The following is a 13,912-nucleotide window of genomic DNA, read 5'->3' as shown; positions in this document are numbered from 1 at the left end:
AACCTTCTTATCTCATTGATAACTTGGTAACTATCAATTTTCAATAAGCTTAATAAATATGATAAAAATAAGTCTATTGAGAATATCATTGTTTCACTCCACAGAGTTATTTTTAGTCTTCAATGGCCATCATCTTGTGCGACCAAGCTCAATTTTTTGCAAAATAGACGGAAAGATTTCTTTTGGAGATAAGATTCTTTGACATTTTTTCTCTGTTTCAGTGAATTTAGCATTCATTTTCAGTCAGTGTATTTTATTCAATATTTGGGTAATTGAAATTTTTAACATCCATGGTCTCTTTCATAATATTCAGAGGTAAGTAACAAACATCAAAATGCATCGATTGTAATCACCTGTTTACCCACTTTTGCTTTTTTCAATCTAAAAACTTTGAACGGTTTAAATCTCGTTGTTTGTTTAATTTTGTTGATTTAACAATCAATGTTTGTGAATTTAATAATTGATTTCCATCAGAGGAAAGACACCTTAACCAGCCTAACTCTGTGAATTAACCATAAATAACTTAACCCTTGAATAAACATTAATAAACCAGCTTCATTTTTCTTCTGATACTTGACTTTTGATTCTGTTTAACTATCAATGAATGTTGCTTAATTTTAGCTGAATTTATCTTACATTATCTTGTATGATCGCCTGGATTTAATCTGTTTTATGGTTGAAAATTAGAAAGGAATCGCAAATTAATCTGAAAATGGTTGTGTGTCCCAGATGCTTATCAAAATAAATTAATTTTACTTTTTTTGCTTCAATAATTGTTCTTGTGGACAGAGCCCTTACCAATGGTGCCGAGGGTCATAACTATTCTGGTTTTCATAATCATCTTGATGGGAATATCTTCAATTTCAAATAAAATCCATCCAGAACGGTTAAAAAAATCAAGAAACTCAATTCACCATCAATATGATCGTTTTAAAAAGAGCAAGCCCGATCTTTTCCCTGTTATATTGGGTATGTTTAAACAACAACACTTGGTGTCATTGCCACTACTAATTTGATTTCAAAATTGATTCCAAATTCATTTCTATCGATTTTTCATGCCCCTAACATCTATTCATTTAAATATTTGTAATTGTTTACAAAGACGTGTTAAGTGCTCTGATTTGTTACATTACTAATTATCATTCATAGAATCCAATTTTATAGTATAATTAATTGAAGATATGTTTTCTTTATTTAGTACCTGGTGACGGTGGAAGTCAAATCGAAGCGAAATTGAACAAGCCCAATGTTGTCCATCATTTTTGTGCATCTCGAACTAAAAATTACTACACTCTATGGATGAGTTTTTCTGAAATTTTACCTTATGCTATTGATTGTTTCACTGACAATATGAGATTGGTTTACGACAATGTAACCAGAACCACAGCCAATGCACCAGGAGTGGAAACAAGAATTCCTGGTTTTGGAGAGACTCGATCAATTGAATTTATTGATAACCATGAAATGCCCATCACTGGATATTTCAATGTTATGGTTAATTATTTGGTTAATTTGGGCTATAAAAGAGTTATCAACTTGCGAGGAGCTCCTTATGACTTCAGGAAATCTCCAAGTATGATTTTGTTTATTCTCTTCAAGTTTGTCAAAGCATTTCATTTTTGTTTACAAAGCAGATAATTTGCAAGTAGAATCAAAAGATAAAATGAATTGTTCCTTGTTTTAACAACCTCTTTCAATGTTAATCTAGGGGAATTGACTGATTATCTGGTAAACCTAAAGGCATTGATCGAAGAAACAACTCGAGCAAACAATGATTTACCGTGTATCATCATTTGTCACTCAATGGGCTGTCCTTTGACACTCTATTTCCTTCTCAGACAAACGGATCAATGGAAGTCAACTTATGTACGGAAATTAATAACAATAGCAAGTCCTTGGGGAGGAGCTGTTAAAGCAATGAAAGCATTTGCCACCGGCGAGAATCTCGGTGTTTTAGTGGTTCCTGAGTTGACTGTACGACGAGATGAACGAACCTTCCCTAGCATGGCATTTCTTTTACCACAAAAAAATTTTTGGCCGACCTCTGAGACTATCATTAAAGTTGGCTCAAATAACTTTTCAACTGCAAATTATGAAGAATTTTTTGAAACCATTGATTTTCCTGTTGGATACCAAATGTGGTTAGATGTTGAACATTTAATAGATGATCTACCGCCGCCTGGAGTACCAGTGGACTGTTTTTATAGCACTGGTATTAAAACAATGGAATACTTGGAATATGATCCAGATCTGTTCCCTAATCATTCACCGAAAGTAGTGACTTATGGAGACGGCGATGGAACTGTAAACATTCGTTCTTTAGAAGCATGCAATCGTTGGAAGCAACAGCAAACTCAATCATTCAACTCATTCAATATTTATGGAGTCGATCATTTATCTATCTTAGCTGATCCAACTGTTCTCGCGTTCCTGCGAAAGATTATCGTAGATCGAAAATGAATATTCACTCCTTAAATTATTGTCTAATCCCTTAAAGCCTAATTGAAAGATAAAATTACAGTCGATTCAAAATGAAACATTTTTGCATTACAATTGTAAACTGAAACTGGACCTCGACTAAATAAATCTGTGGATTGCTTTAAATTTTAAGCAATCTATCTTTCAATATAAAAGCTGGCTTTTTAATCGTGTCATTGAAAAAGCTAAATATTGACTGGTTTGTACCTTTTTCATTCCGTTAGTTTCACTCTGAAAGCGTTTCAATGTGAAAGATCTGTGGTAGTTTTGATCTTAAAATGAATGTGAATTGATTGTTGGCTAGAGAGAAATGTGCCGATTTATTGATACAATCTTTTGAAAGTGAGGAGAAAAAGAGAGAAAGGAGAGAAGAGAGAAAAGAGGAAGAAGCTTTTAGGTGTAGACTGATTTTGGTGTCTGAATAGCCTTAAAGATATTCGTCAATTGGCTGGTTTTGTCAACATATTAATCCATTTTTTCGGTGGTTAGGCTCTTCTCAATGTAATAATAGTAATAACAATACAATAAGAGATGATAAAATTAAGTTAATCACAGAACCATCTTTTCTTTAAAAAAATCTTTCTCATAATGTTGATGGTCTTGATCTCCTTTTGCTTGTTTATATTTTTGGATTCACATTTGATTTTAGCAGATCGATTGAAACTTAGATGTTCTCATATTTTTTTAGATGTGATGTTTGAGTGTCTTTATGTCGTCATTGTTGAAAAGAGGAAACACAATGTGTATTATCCAGTGAATATTGTTTTTTTTAATAACCAGTAAGCTCGAAGAAAGTGTTATCCAAATCGTCGGAAATTGCTTTGTATCTTTCCTTCTCGTGGATAAGCTCGTCTGAAAGAAAGAAAAATATTGTCACTTCTTGATCTCAACCCAATCAAAACAGAAATCTTACCCTCGAGACGATCGACTTCCTTCTGTAACTTTTGTACAGATCGTTCAGCAAACTCAGCTCGAGCTTCGGCCTGTAATCAGTGAAATTGGGGAAAACGGTGAAGAAACAAAAGCAAATAGTTAGATTTATCCATTAAAACATCAAATGAAAGCTTCCTGAGTCTAGATGAAGGTTAATTTGCCTAACATCCTCCAGACTCTTCTAATATTTAGACTGTGTCCATGACATTACATTGATTTAACCAATTTGACTCAGAAAGCTTGTGAGTTTTATACAATTTTTCAAAGACAAATCCAGAATGGCAATCATTTTGCTGCCCAAACAGCTCAATGATCAAGTTAATATTCCATTTTATCTTACCCTGAACCAGAATTCTCTTAATTTGGTAATAAAAAATTGAAATTAGGTATTGATTAAAACTGAACCAGCTGATACTAAAAGCTAAAGTCAGTAGGATAAGGATATCGCAAGTTTCGTGCTATGCTATGATAATTATGGTCTATTGGTGCAAAAACTGTTTACGGAAAGTGGATTCGGACTGGATTAAGCTAAGTTTACTAATGATTTCAGGATAAATCTAGAGTATGAAAGAGGTAATTCAGCTATTTTTGAAAGAGTTGATCAATTTTCTTGTCTCAGCCTTTTTATTGCTGTAAACTACTGTAGACTGCAAAGTCTAACCTCACGAAGTTTTTGTGTCATTGAACGAATTTGTGATTCATATTCTTCCTCCTTTTGCATGGCCTGAGAATGGATTCAGGGAATAATTTGTGGAGAAAGAAAGAAGAAAAAAATGAAAGGTTAGATTTGACTCACCTCCTTAAGCTTAGCAGTCATCAGACGAATCTGTTGCTCGTAGGCCTCCTCTCTTTGTTGGGCCTGTTCATTTTATGATGTTGCGTTTTGTGTTGATTAACGAATCGGTAAATAATCGTAATAAATTATCAATTTTAACAAAATAAATTTCAATTTGTTCATTTTCTTGGTTCGAAAATAAATATAACCCTGTGATTAACTGATTAATAACAATGAAATAGAGCAATAAAGACACGCACTGAACACAAATTAAAAGCAAAAGCGTAAAACATATTATAGCTTAATGAATAGCTGTTAACCATAAACAACTTGGCCACTTGCACTTGCACGAGACCAATTAAACGTGTGATCTGACTCAACAATTGGGTTAACAATTGGTTATAAGATTAAGCTCAAGTTGTAATGATTAACTGAACAAAACTAGACAACAATCGACACACACTCTTAAGCAAAAAATTGCAAGCTTTCAAAACTGGACAATTTGAAAACACTCGGTGAGTTAATTGTTATTAATTAAACCAATAATCAATCAATGGATGGACAAAACGAAACAACACACAGGACAGCAACAAAAAGACCACAATAAAAGACATTAATTGTGTTAATGAACACACAAAATCATCAAAAAAACAAACAATTGGAATGATCATTTTCAGAATTTATCTGAACCGCAGTTTGCTTGATACTTTCTAGCAATGGACATGAAATATCTGGACAGTAGTATTGATCATTCCAATTGTTATGGATTCAGAAAATTGAAATTCTTCCTTCCAATGTGAGGAAAATTTCTATGAGTTTGTTATTTTGATGAAATGAAAACATTGAACGGAGGCTGACGAGCAACAGCCAAAAATGAGTAAACACAAGTTAATGGACATGGTTTAGTACATAAAACACAATTCGGTTATACTTTTGATTAGATCGAGTTTTAATTTTAACATTATCAAAAGTACAACCTTCTTATGTTAGTACAAGTCTTTGCTAGTAAAACATTTCATTTGCCATTGAGCTTGATTGTACAAAATGGTACTCTTGAAGATCAAAGCTTAAACGTCTAAGGCTGTATAACTGTTGACTAGTATTGAATGGATATGGAAATGTTTCACTTGACGCTTGAACTTATATTGAGGGGTTAAAAAACACACAGCAAACGGCCATCGATCACTTTCTGGTCAGTTTTTAGTGTCAAAATATTTTTTTCAAAACAAATTTTGATACAAATTAACCCACAGTAAAGTGTTTATCCGATGGTTAAACATTTTTACAGCAAACTGAATCATTTCAATAATAACATAGATGCTGATGCGTTTTTTAGTAAATTGTGAAGGGATTAATGGTTAAAGGAAAGGATATTTGCAAAGACATTTATGTTGGACAAAATTTGATAAATTCCTAAAGACGCTTACCTTTTCCTCTGAAACTTCTAATGATTTTAGATTGTTACCAACGACTCTTAGTTCTTCTTCCAACTCTACAATTTTTCTGTTTTTAAAAGAAGCAGAAAGATTTATTAGAGATAACAAGTTAAAAATCAAACCAATAGCTTAACAAAACAAAGGAGAAAGCAAATTGTCTCCGCCTTGTGTGATAAAGGGTTCATTTTTGTCTCACGGGAAGTTTCTTCTTCTGTCTTTTCATTTTATCTTCAATTTCCAATTTTTTTGATCAGTTAACTTAAGTCATCTCACCTAACCTAACAAGTCACCTAACCTTTCAGTTTCACTTTCAGTTATTTTGTACAGTGTCTAAATAAATTAGGCCTGATCTCCATATTCAAAGTTACTATCTGCTTTACTTCATGTGTAATTGGTATCGACATTAAAACTGTGGCGCGTACTGGTATTTATTCCTGCCAACAATATAAAATCCTGATTTAAGATTTGATAGTGAATTTTGATCAAGATGTTATGAATCAAATATGCCAATGTCTTCTATCATCTGGTAAGTTGACGCAGCTGAGTTAGTTTTGATTCGTCTACAAGTGATTTTAAAACATTATTTTGATTTTTCGTTAAATTTTTTTTTCAGTTTATTATTTTCAATGAAAGAACATTTGGTTTGAATAAATCTGATAAAATCGACAGAAGAATTGATGAAAAGAAAGGTTGTTAAGTTTTATAATTTCAACCAAATTTTTCCATCAAATTGTTTGGTTTTAATTTTTCCACTTTCTGTGTCTCTCCCTTTTCAGAATCAACAATTCAGAGGATTTTATTCAACTCAATGATGATAAAACTTATTACTACTTTAAGGAAAATACAAAGAATACCTCCCATGAGATCATGAAAATGAACGGAACAAAAAGCCTTGAAGAGGATATGCTTCATAAGGATATGGCAAGGTTTGAAAACCATTGATGGCTTAAAGGTATTGAACTTACGATTCTCCTTCTTCGGCTCTCTGTTCAGCTCTTTCAAGATCAGCTTCAACCATTGCTAGTTTACGAGCAACCTGAGGTGGCAGGGGAAAAAAGGATGATGATGGTGATGATTGTTGATATAATAATGGCGAATAAAAAGTCTAATGTGTTCGTTTGTAATAATGCATTCAATTCACAAAATGCTGCTTCTATTTTTCGTAAAATTTTGTGATCGTTCAAGATTTGAGATTTCTCATAAATCTTCAATATTTATGATTTCCATCTTTCTGTTTTTTAGCATCAAGTACATGCTTTCATATGTTTTTCATGAATTGGTGTTTGTTTTAGTGATCATATAGTTAATTTCGAATTCGATCTTCAATGATAACACCAGTTTTGGTTTTGATATTCGTTCGAATTGTTAAAGAAGCCTTGACATGGTCAATTCTTCTCAATCATGCCTGATGTTTGAATTGTATCTAAAAAGTGGTTTTGTTCCATTTTATTTTACCACTCTTTCGTATGGACTAGAGAGTTTCCAATGGGCTGAGAGTAAACTCACGCTTTACCTCATCATATTTCCTATCAGCATCTTCTGCCATCATTCGAGCCTCCTTGAGTTGACTTTCGAGGGAATCCATTCGCTCTTCATCGGTTACACTTCTGTGCTCCAACATTTTTCGCATCCTAAAAAATGATAAAGAAATCAGTAATTTGTCCAAACTGCAAGCTATTTAAATTGTTAATTCGGATGGGAATAAGCGTACCGTCAAGAATCAATGAAAGTTTATTTATGTTAATGTACTTTTCCCTTATATAAACTAATGAAAGATTAGTTTTCATGAGAGATGTCTACTTATAAGGATGATGCTGATATTTCAAACATCAGATTGATGTCAAGTTATGTTTTGAAAAGTGAGTTAATTTTATCAATCATCTGTCCTTCCTTTCCATCTTTTACTCAACTATTATAATTTTTAGACTTTCAGATTGATGTCATGAACATGTATTTTCAGAGCGTTCAAATCGTTTCTCTTTTATCTGCCTCTTGTCTATTGGGTTGAAGCCTGGTTAAGCGATTGTTTCAGGTTAGTTTTTTAAATTGAGAGACATCTTTGTGTTGGTAAATTATTTTGACATAAACCAGAATTGGGTTCGCTGTTACGAGATAAATTTTCAAAGTCTGAATGGAAAGAGTTTCAACTGCTAACAATTTTAAATGCGGAGATAATTTTGTTAATGATACTGATAAATGTACCAATGTCCAGGTCAAAAAGGAAAAAAGTTAATGATAAGTACAAAAATGTTTGCAATACATTAATAGAGTGAAAATACTTGATTTGATTGTTTGTTTTGAATTGAAAAGCTATCCTACGCATTGGCAGACCGTTTAGAGATAACTGATTATAAAAAGTATTCAGACTGGCAGAGTTAATGATCGATTACGGTAACATCAAAGTTCTCGATTAACAATTAATACTTTTCGTTTCCAAATTCAGTCCTCAGTCTTACCTCTCGCTTTCATCAGCAGCTTGAGAAGCTTCTTCAAGCTTTTGAGTTGCGATTTTCAAACGTTCCTCTGATCTTTCCAAATCTTCTTCAATCAATTGTATCCTTCGGTTAAGAGCAGCAACCTCACCTTCAGCCTGTTGAAAAAAGAAAGATATTAAATAATCATTGAGATATGAAGAATCCATGAAATAAGATATGTTCCAAAGTCTGATAAGTATAAAATTGTTTGACGGATAATCATTATCATTATGAATCTATTGGCGTTACTTTCAAATGTTTTTTGTTTCCAACTACGCATTTCAGGAAACATACCCTTTTAAGCTGAACATTTTGAATGTTGTGAAGCTCATTCGAAATGATTGAAAACTTCATCATGGCACTGGAATTGAACATTGATAATCCAAATGCTAATCCAGGATAACCTGAACTTCGATTTGCTCGTCTACGTTCTCTTTCATTTATAACCTCTGTTTGAACAGAGGAACAACGAAGAGCAGACAATTGAACAGTTTCCGAATCATCATCAGACTCTAGATTGGATGATCCTTCTGAACCATCAGGTGATCGATCCAATCTTCTTTCAGGCCAATCTCCATTCGACCGATGGACATAATTCCCGTTAACATTTGAATTACGAATACGATTGTTGTTGACCATTTTGGATTTATAATAAAACTAATTTTCTAAAATTGTAAGTTGGCTTTGGCGTTGTTTATGGTTGAAAGAATGTTGATTGACCATTAACTCTCAATCTCTCTTCTCTCTTTATCACTTTAGATTTGTATCAATCGGCACATTAAAAAAAGAACGAGATGACGTTCACATTGTAAATAGATGTTCAATTCATGATTTGGTTATGGTAAAGGGAAACAAAATCAAAAGACTAATGACGGTTGGATGGAGAAATGATAATAAAAGAGAAACAAATTATGTTTTGGTTTCAGCCGATTGCTGAAGGACGTTTTAAGGATTGCTGAATGAAAAAGATGGCTAAAGATGATTAGATGAGTGTTGCTGTTGGTGATGGGCAAACGAGGGATGTTACCATGATGGGGAAAGATAGACAGGATAGAAAGAAGATGAAGAGAGTGAATGGGAGAAAAGGAAATTAAATGAAAAGAAACAAGAGAGAGAAGAAAACTTTTTCTTTCGAATAGTGGGGGTGGAAGTTGTAAACAAGAAGTGTGACTTGGACGGAATAATGAGTGAAATTTGTGCAGTTATTCAGGTTGTAAGTTTAATTGAAACCGATGAGAAGCAATACTCGTTTTCAAGAAACATGGTGAAAAGTAAAAACGCAAAAGGATGAGTTAATTATAGCGGTTGCTAACATCATATCTATGGGGTGGAGTAAATGGATAAATAGATGGGAAAATAAGTGTGATTACGATGAATTGAAATCTAAACAAAGTTAAGATATCGGCTGGTTTTCATCTGGTAATCTTTTTTTCCATGCAAATAGAAACTTCAAAATTTCTAGTCAAGTTGGACACTAGATAAAGATTACTGCAATTAATACCAGGAAAATCTCAAGGAAGGATTCAAGACAGACAGAAGATATGAAATGAATGGCGACAGTCTGGGAAAAGGGAACGAGCTGAATGCAGGACAAAGGAGGGACAAGTGTTGAATAATTATTGGAATAATGATTTGGAAAAGGCTAAGGATGATAACAAAAGTGAAAGCGTAGCAGCAATAAGATGATAGCAAAAGTAAAGTCAGTTAAAGAAACTAAAAGTGAGAAAAGGGCTTGGTTGAAGCTTCGAGTTTGTGTGGGCTCGCAATGAAACTTTAAGGAAGTTCGAGTTCCATCATCACTGCCATCAGCAACATTATCTTCATCTTTCTCCCCACTTGAAAATCATTTATTTCAAGAAAAAAAAATGGCAAGATGGAAAGGAAAGCGTCAAGATGAAAGAGGTTAGTAAAATAGGGATGTTACTGTAACGAGATTTGGAGTTGAAGATAAAGGTGGAAAACGGATTCTGTTCTGGAAGGAGGGAAGATGCTTGAAACTGGAATAAGATTAGACTGGTGATGATTATAATTATAAAGCTAGTAGAGAAGGCTGCACATTTTCATGGGGAAGCCAAAAATATCTTAAATTTTCTGGTATATTTAGGCAAAGGGGGATAACCTTCTACGGGTGAGAGTAGAAATTATTTAGGACAGATTCTTGCGAGTTGCATTCTTTTAGGTTCTCTCAATAAAAAAGTGTCTTTCCTCTTTTGTTCAACCTTTTTTACTATTCTAATCAATTTCAAAGTTTACTAGATCTTGTTTAACCTACTCTTTACACTTCGATTGAACGGTTTGATCAACCATGGACAGGTTTCATATCCAACTTTAAATATGATTGTTTCTCAACAATCAGCAATAAATGAAATGCCGTCTGAATTGGTTAACTAATACATTTTTTGAATATCTTCTGATGTTTCCTATTTCCAATCAACATCGACTTGCCCATTGTTGAAAAACAATCCTAATTTTCTGGCATCTTTTTTGTTAACATGAACACATCAAGTGGTGATGAGCATCTTTTTCATCTCCTCTGTCTAGTATTTATCATCTACATTTCTTGCCATCTTCCTCTCTTCTTTCGCCCCCCTCTCTCTCTCTGTTTATGTTAACCAAATACGGATACAAGAGTATCTAGAATCATGGATACGTCACACGAATAATTAACTGTTTTGCATCTTTCTGTCTACATATCTGTCTTTCTTGCCATCTTCAACTTCAATTTCATCTTATGCTTATTCTCATCTTCAAAATCATCTCTCTCTTTCTCTATCTTCCTTATTCTTAATGTTACTTCCAATGGTACAATTTAGTTTTCCTCTTTCACCAAATATTATTGAAGAAAAGCATCTTAAAAATAGCTCATAATTTTGACTTATCTAAGCAGCCTTGATGAAGTAGCGAAGTTTTTTTTACCAAACTAAATTCATGATCATTCAAGAAAATCTGGAAATATGCAAATTTTTCCTGTGATTTAATTATTTTTCTCATAATTTAATCTTCCATTGAAGTCAATTTGGATCGTGCCTAATATAATTTCAACCTGATTATCACTGAACACGAAAATGAACGGAACCAAACTATTTCTATTTCATTATCATTGAAACATCTTCAGGTCAACTATTCAAATTATGCACAATTGTGAACATCAGTATCAATGCTGTATCTTGGAGTGAAGCCAAGCTTTGGGTCGGTGGTCGAGGCGGTGGTAAACCAAAGTATTTTCATCGGAAAAACAAGTAAATTCATGATATAAGCATTACTCGCTCAGCTAGGAAATTTATCTAATCAAGTTTTCCAGATTCTCAAAATTGATTCCAGAAAATCTCTGCTAGAAATAAATGTTCATTTTCTTATTAGTTTCAGATAGATAATGATTTCAGCTCTTGTGTAAAGATATTTATTTTTAACTCAAATCAAACGAAAATTGAATAGTTCTAAGCTCTTCATTATACTTGAACAAGCTAATCAACTTAGTTAATTAAATCCTCGTAGATTGTGAAGTTAATATTCGTTTAAATGATCAAGTATGAGAACAGTAAAAAAGTTATTTCAACAAACGATGCAAACACTTGGAACAATTAACTGATATTTTTTGTCTTTAATAGCGATGAGATATGAAGTTAACGACACTAGATTATTAAATCTATTGGCTTGTTGTAAATGCAATTATTATCCATAAGTCCAAAATAATTAATGTGTAATATTTAATTTGATTGTTGAAGCATTTAAATCTTTGTGTGCTTGAGTTTCAGCGTGAAATTGCAATTGTCGCCTAATAATCTATTTTAATTTAGCTTATAAAATCATTGATGACATAAACTGTGTAAATGAATATTGTAAAATGAAAATCATATCAATACTTGACTCAATTTCAATAGATATTAAATTGAATCAAACCAATGAATTAAATATACTTTTACAAAAATGAATCATTATGATTCAAAGCTATTTTAAAATTGAAAAATTTGGCTTTCCAATGATTAAACCAACTGCTTATTTTGGTTAACTACCAATGAAGTAAGCAGTTTAATCATCGGGCCTTTACAAATTTGATGATTAAATAATTAATTTGCTTTTTTACCCGAATTAGATTCAACAATTGGATCTGAATCAGATAATCACAACGTTAATGACATTGTTAGATAAAATCTAAATCATAATAACTTAGAATAACGGTTTAATTTAAATTTCACGCAAAAATAAAATTATCCATTTCTTTAGTTGATTAAAGCCAGAAATAGATTCATTGAATGTATGGATTATCCATTTCAAGATTTAAAATTTGATTCAAAATAATCTTGATTTTTGTAGACTTGATAGGAACATAGCTTTGAATCTAAAAAACTAAATTAATTTAGTTTACAATGAAAGTTGACTTACGTTTTGTAAAGCTTTGTCCTTTTCCTCAAGCTTGGCATTGGCCTGGGTAAGTTGCTCTTGGACTACGTCGAGTTCATTCTCAACCTGTTGAATTTTCTTTTGCAGAGATCGAACTTCTTCTTCAGCCTAATGGACCAAGACGAACGATGGACAGAAAAACAAGTGAAGAAGAAAAAAAAGGGTCAATTAATCAGGCAATTATCCATCGGGTAATCATAAATTGTAAGTTTGTTTTTAATAGAAAGTGAAAAGTTTATTGAGCAAACCTACTTTCTCTGCTTTAGTGTTGGCTTCACGAGCAGATGCCTCAGCTGCTTCAGCGCGTTCAACGGCCTGCTCTTTCTCGGCCCTCATGGCCTGCATCTTTTTCTTGATGGCTTCCATTGTTGTACTTTAATTATCCGTTCGTTGGAGAATCACACAAAATTTAATTTAACAATTAAACCGATCACCAAAAAGAAACAAACAAAGAATCACTGATGGAAAGAGTTACACTGTTGTATCAAAGTTGATTGGATACAAAACAACAATCAAAGAATTGGTTTCGAGATAAACAGACACCAAGGAAGTAAATAGAAAGAGATGAGAAACAAGAAGAAATCGAGAAATCGAAAAACAAAAAACGATCTCAAAGATAGAGAAGGAAAAGAGAGAAAAGAAAGAGGCTGAAAACGTTAATGGATGACAACGAAGTAACCACAACACTGTAAATGTGTGTTATACTCTTTGAGTGTCGCAGGCAAGACTATGGTGCAAAAACCAAATGGGGGAAAAGTCTATCTACTCTATAGAATTGGAACGAACACCATTCGGTAGGACACCTAGGAATAGGAGAGGAACCATGAAACATGGGGTTGGATGGCATAGATAGACAGATAAATAGAAAGTGGGAAAAGAGGATGAGAAGGAGGAAGAAATTTCTACTCGAAAAGGGAGAGACAATTAGAAAGGGAAAGGGAAAAGAGACAGAGAAAGGGCGAGAGAGGAACAAAGTTAGTGTTTCAGTTTTTCAAAGTACAACTTTGCTTTGAGCTGGGAAGCAAAAAATAAATTGTTTGCTTGGAATTGCATCAAATAGGAGGAGATAGTTTCCTGAAAATGTTTCCACAGGCTTAGTGATTTGCGAACTTTACTCTCTCTTTTTTTTCTCTTTCTGCCATGTTTTATTTTCTAGAGTAACCGTTATTCGATCTTATGTCTAAGTTAGGATCTTAAGTCTTTACCAATGCCAAAAAAATCACTTTTTAAAACTGAACTATAAGGAATAAAAGATAACTAAGTTGATGAGAGATTCTTGCCTTTTCCATTTTTTCAGCTCACTTTTGTTTTCATCTTTTCCTCTTCTCTTCTCTCTTTCTTCATCCTTTTTTATCTTCTCTGTTCGATAGAAATTCGTCGAACAGAAATATATGTATGTCAAAATAGGCAGGCAT

General features: G+C 33.0%; 2 protein-coding genes and 1 long non-coding RNA gene across 7 annotated transcripts; 2 read left to right on the top strand and 1 right to left on the bottom strand.

Annotated features, from left to right (window-relative positions):
• The first annotated feature begins 65 nt into the window (after positions 1–65).
• On the top strand, positions 66–2,669 carry LOC107370297 (lysosomal phospholipase A and acyltransferase-like). The gene is made up of 4 exons (XM_015938289.3): positions 66–315; positions 790–969; positions 1,199–1,573; positions 1,709–2,669. Exons 1-4 carry the CDS (start codon positions 291–293, stop codon positions 2,458–2,460), a joined length of 1,332 nt encoding a protein of 443 aa, XP_015793775.2. The 5' UTR covers positions 66–290; the 3' UTR covers positions 2,461–2,669.
• Positions 2,670–2,779: 110 nt separating this feature from the next.
• On the bottom strand, positions 2,780–13,235 carry Tm1 (tropomyosin 1). Of its 4 annotated transcripts, none has more exons than XM_015938297.3 (9): positions 12,750–13,235; positions 12,480–12,605; positions 8,079–8,212; positions 7,136–7,253; positions 6,588–6,658; positions 5,614–5,689; positions 4,208–4,270; positions 3,392–3,461; positions 2,780–3,330 (listed from the first exon to the last, which is right to left on the bottom strand). In XM_015938297.3, exons 1-9 carry the CDS (start codon positions 12,861–12,863, stop codon positions 3,248–3,250), a joined length of 855 nt encoding a protein of 284 aa, XP_015793783.1. In that variant the 5' UTR covers positions 12,864–13,235; the 3' UTR covers positions 2,780–3,247. The 4 variants fall into 4 exon arrangements, with proteins under 4 accessions (XP_015793783.1, XP_015793784.1, XP_015793781.1 ...); XM_015938298.3 differs by lacking the exon at positions 4,208–4,270 and adding an exon at positions 4,073–4,135; XM_015938295.3 differs by lacking the exons at positions 12,480–12,605; positions 12,750–13,235 and adding an exon at positions 8,391–8,980.
• LOC112539699 (uncharacterized) lies at positions 5,829–7,836 on the top strand. 2 transcript variants are annotated; one of them, XR_016198628.1, is made up of 5 exons: positions 5,829–6,148; positions 6,236–6,311; positions 6,399–7,481; positions 7,548–7,654; positions 7,714–7,836. It is a non-coding gene; the product is annotated as an uncharacterized LOC112539699 (long non-coding RNA). The 2 variants fall into 2 exon arrangements; XR_003083707.2 differs by lacking the exon at positions 7,714–7,836 and having other exon boundaries at positions 7,548–7,688.
• Positions 13,236–13,912: the final 677 nt, after the last annotated feature.

The sequence above is a fragment of the Tetranychus urticae genome, chromosome 1 (genome assembly GCF_039701765.1).
Source record: "Tetranychus urticae isolate SD_2017Ah chromosome 1, NJAU_TeUrti_SD_1.0, whole genome shotgun sequence".
Lineage (NCBI taxonomy): Eukaryota > Metazoa > Arthropoda > Arachnida > Trombidiformes > Tetranychidae > Tetranychus > Tetranychus urticae.
The sequence above is the reverse complement of the archived record's forward strand: the minus strand, read 5'-3'. Positions and strand labels throughout refer to the sequence as shown.

Excerpts from the sequence above, each read along its gene's own strand:
- LOC107370297 (XM_015938289.3), top strand. The coding sequence starts at position 291 with ATGGTCTCTTTCATAATATTCAGAG. Across the intron at positions 316-789 it reads CTCTTTCATAATATTCAGAG|AGCCCTTACCAATGGTGCCG; the intron begins GTAAGTAACAAA and ends TCTTGTGGACAG. Across the intron at positions 1,574-1,708 it reads TGACTTCAGGAAATCTCCAA|GGGAATTGACTGATTATCTG; the intron begins GTATGATTTTGT and ends ATGTTAATCTAG.
- Tm1 (XM_015938295.3), bottom strand. The coding sequence starts at position 8,735 with ATGGTCAACAACAATCGTATTCGTAATTCAAATGTTAACGGGAATTAT. Across the intron at positions 7,254-8,078 it reads GCTGCTGATGAAAGCGAGAG|GATGCGAAAAATGTTGGAGC; the intron begins GTAAGACTGAGG and ends ATCATTTTTTAG. Across the intron at positions 3,331-3,391 it reads GGAAGTCGATCGTCTCGAGG|ACGAGCTTATCCACGAGAAG; the intron begins GTAAGATTTCTG and ends TCTTTCTTTCAG.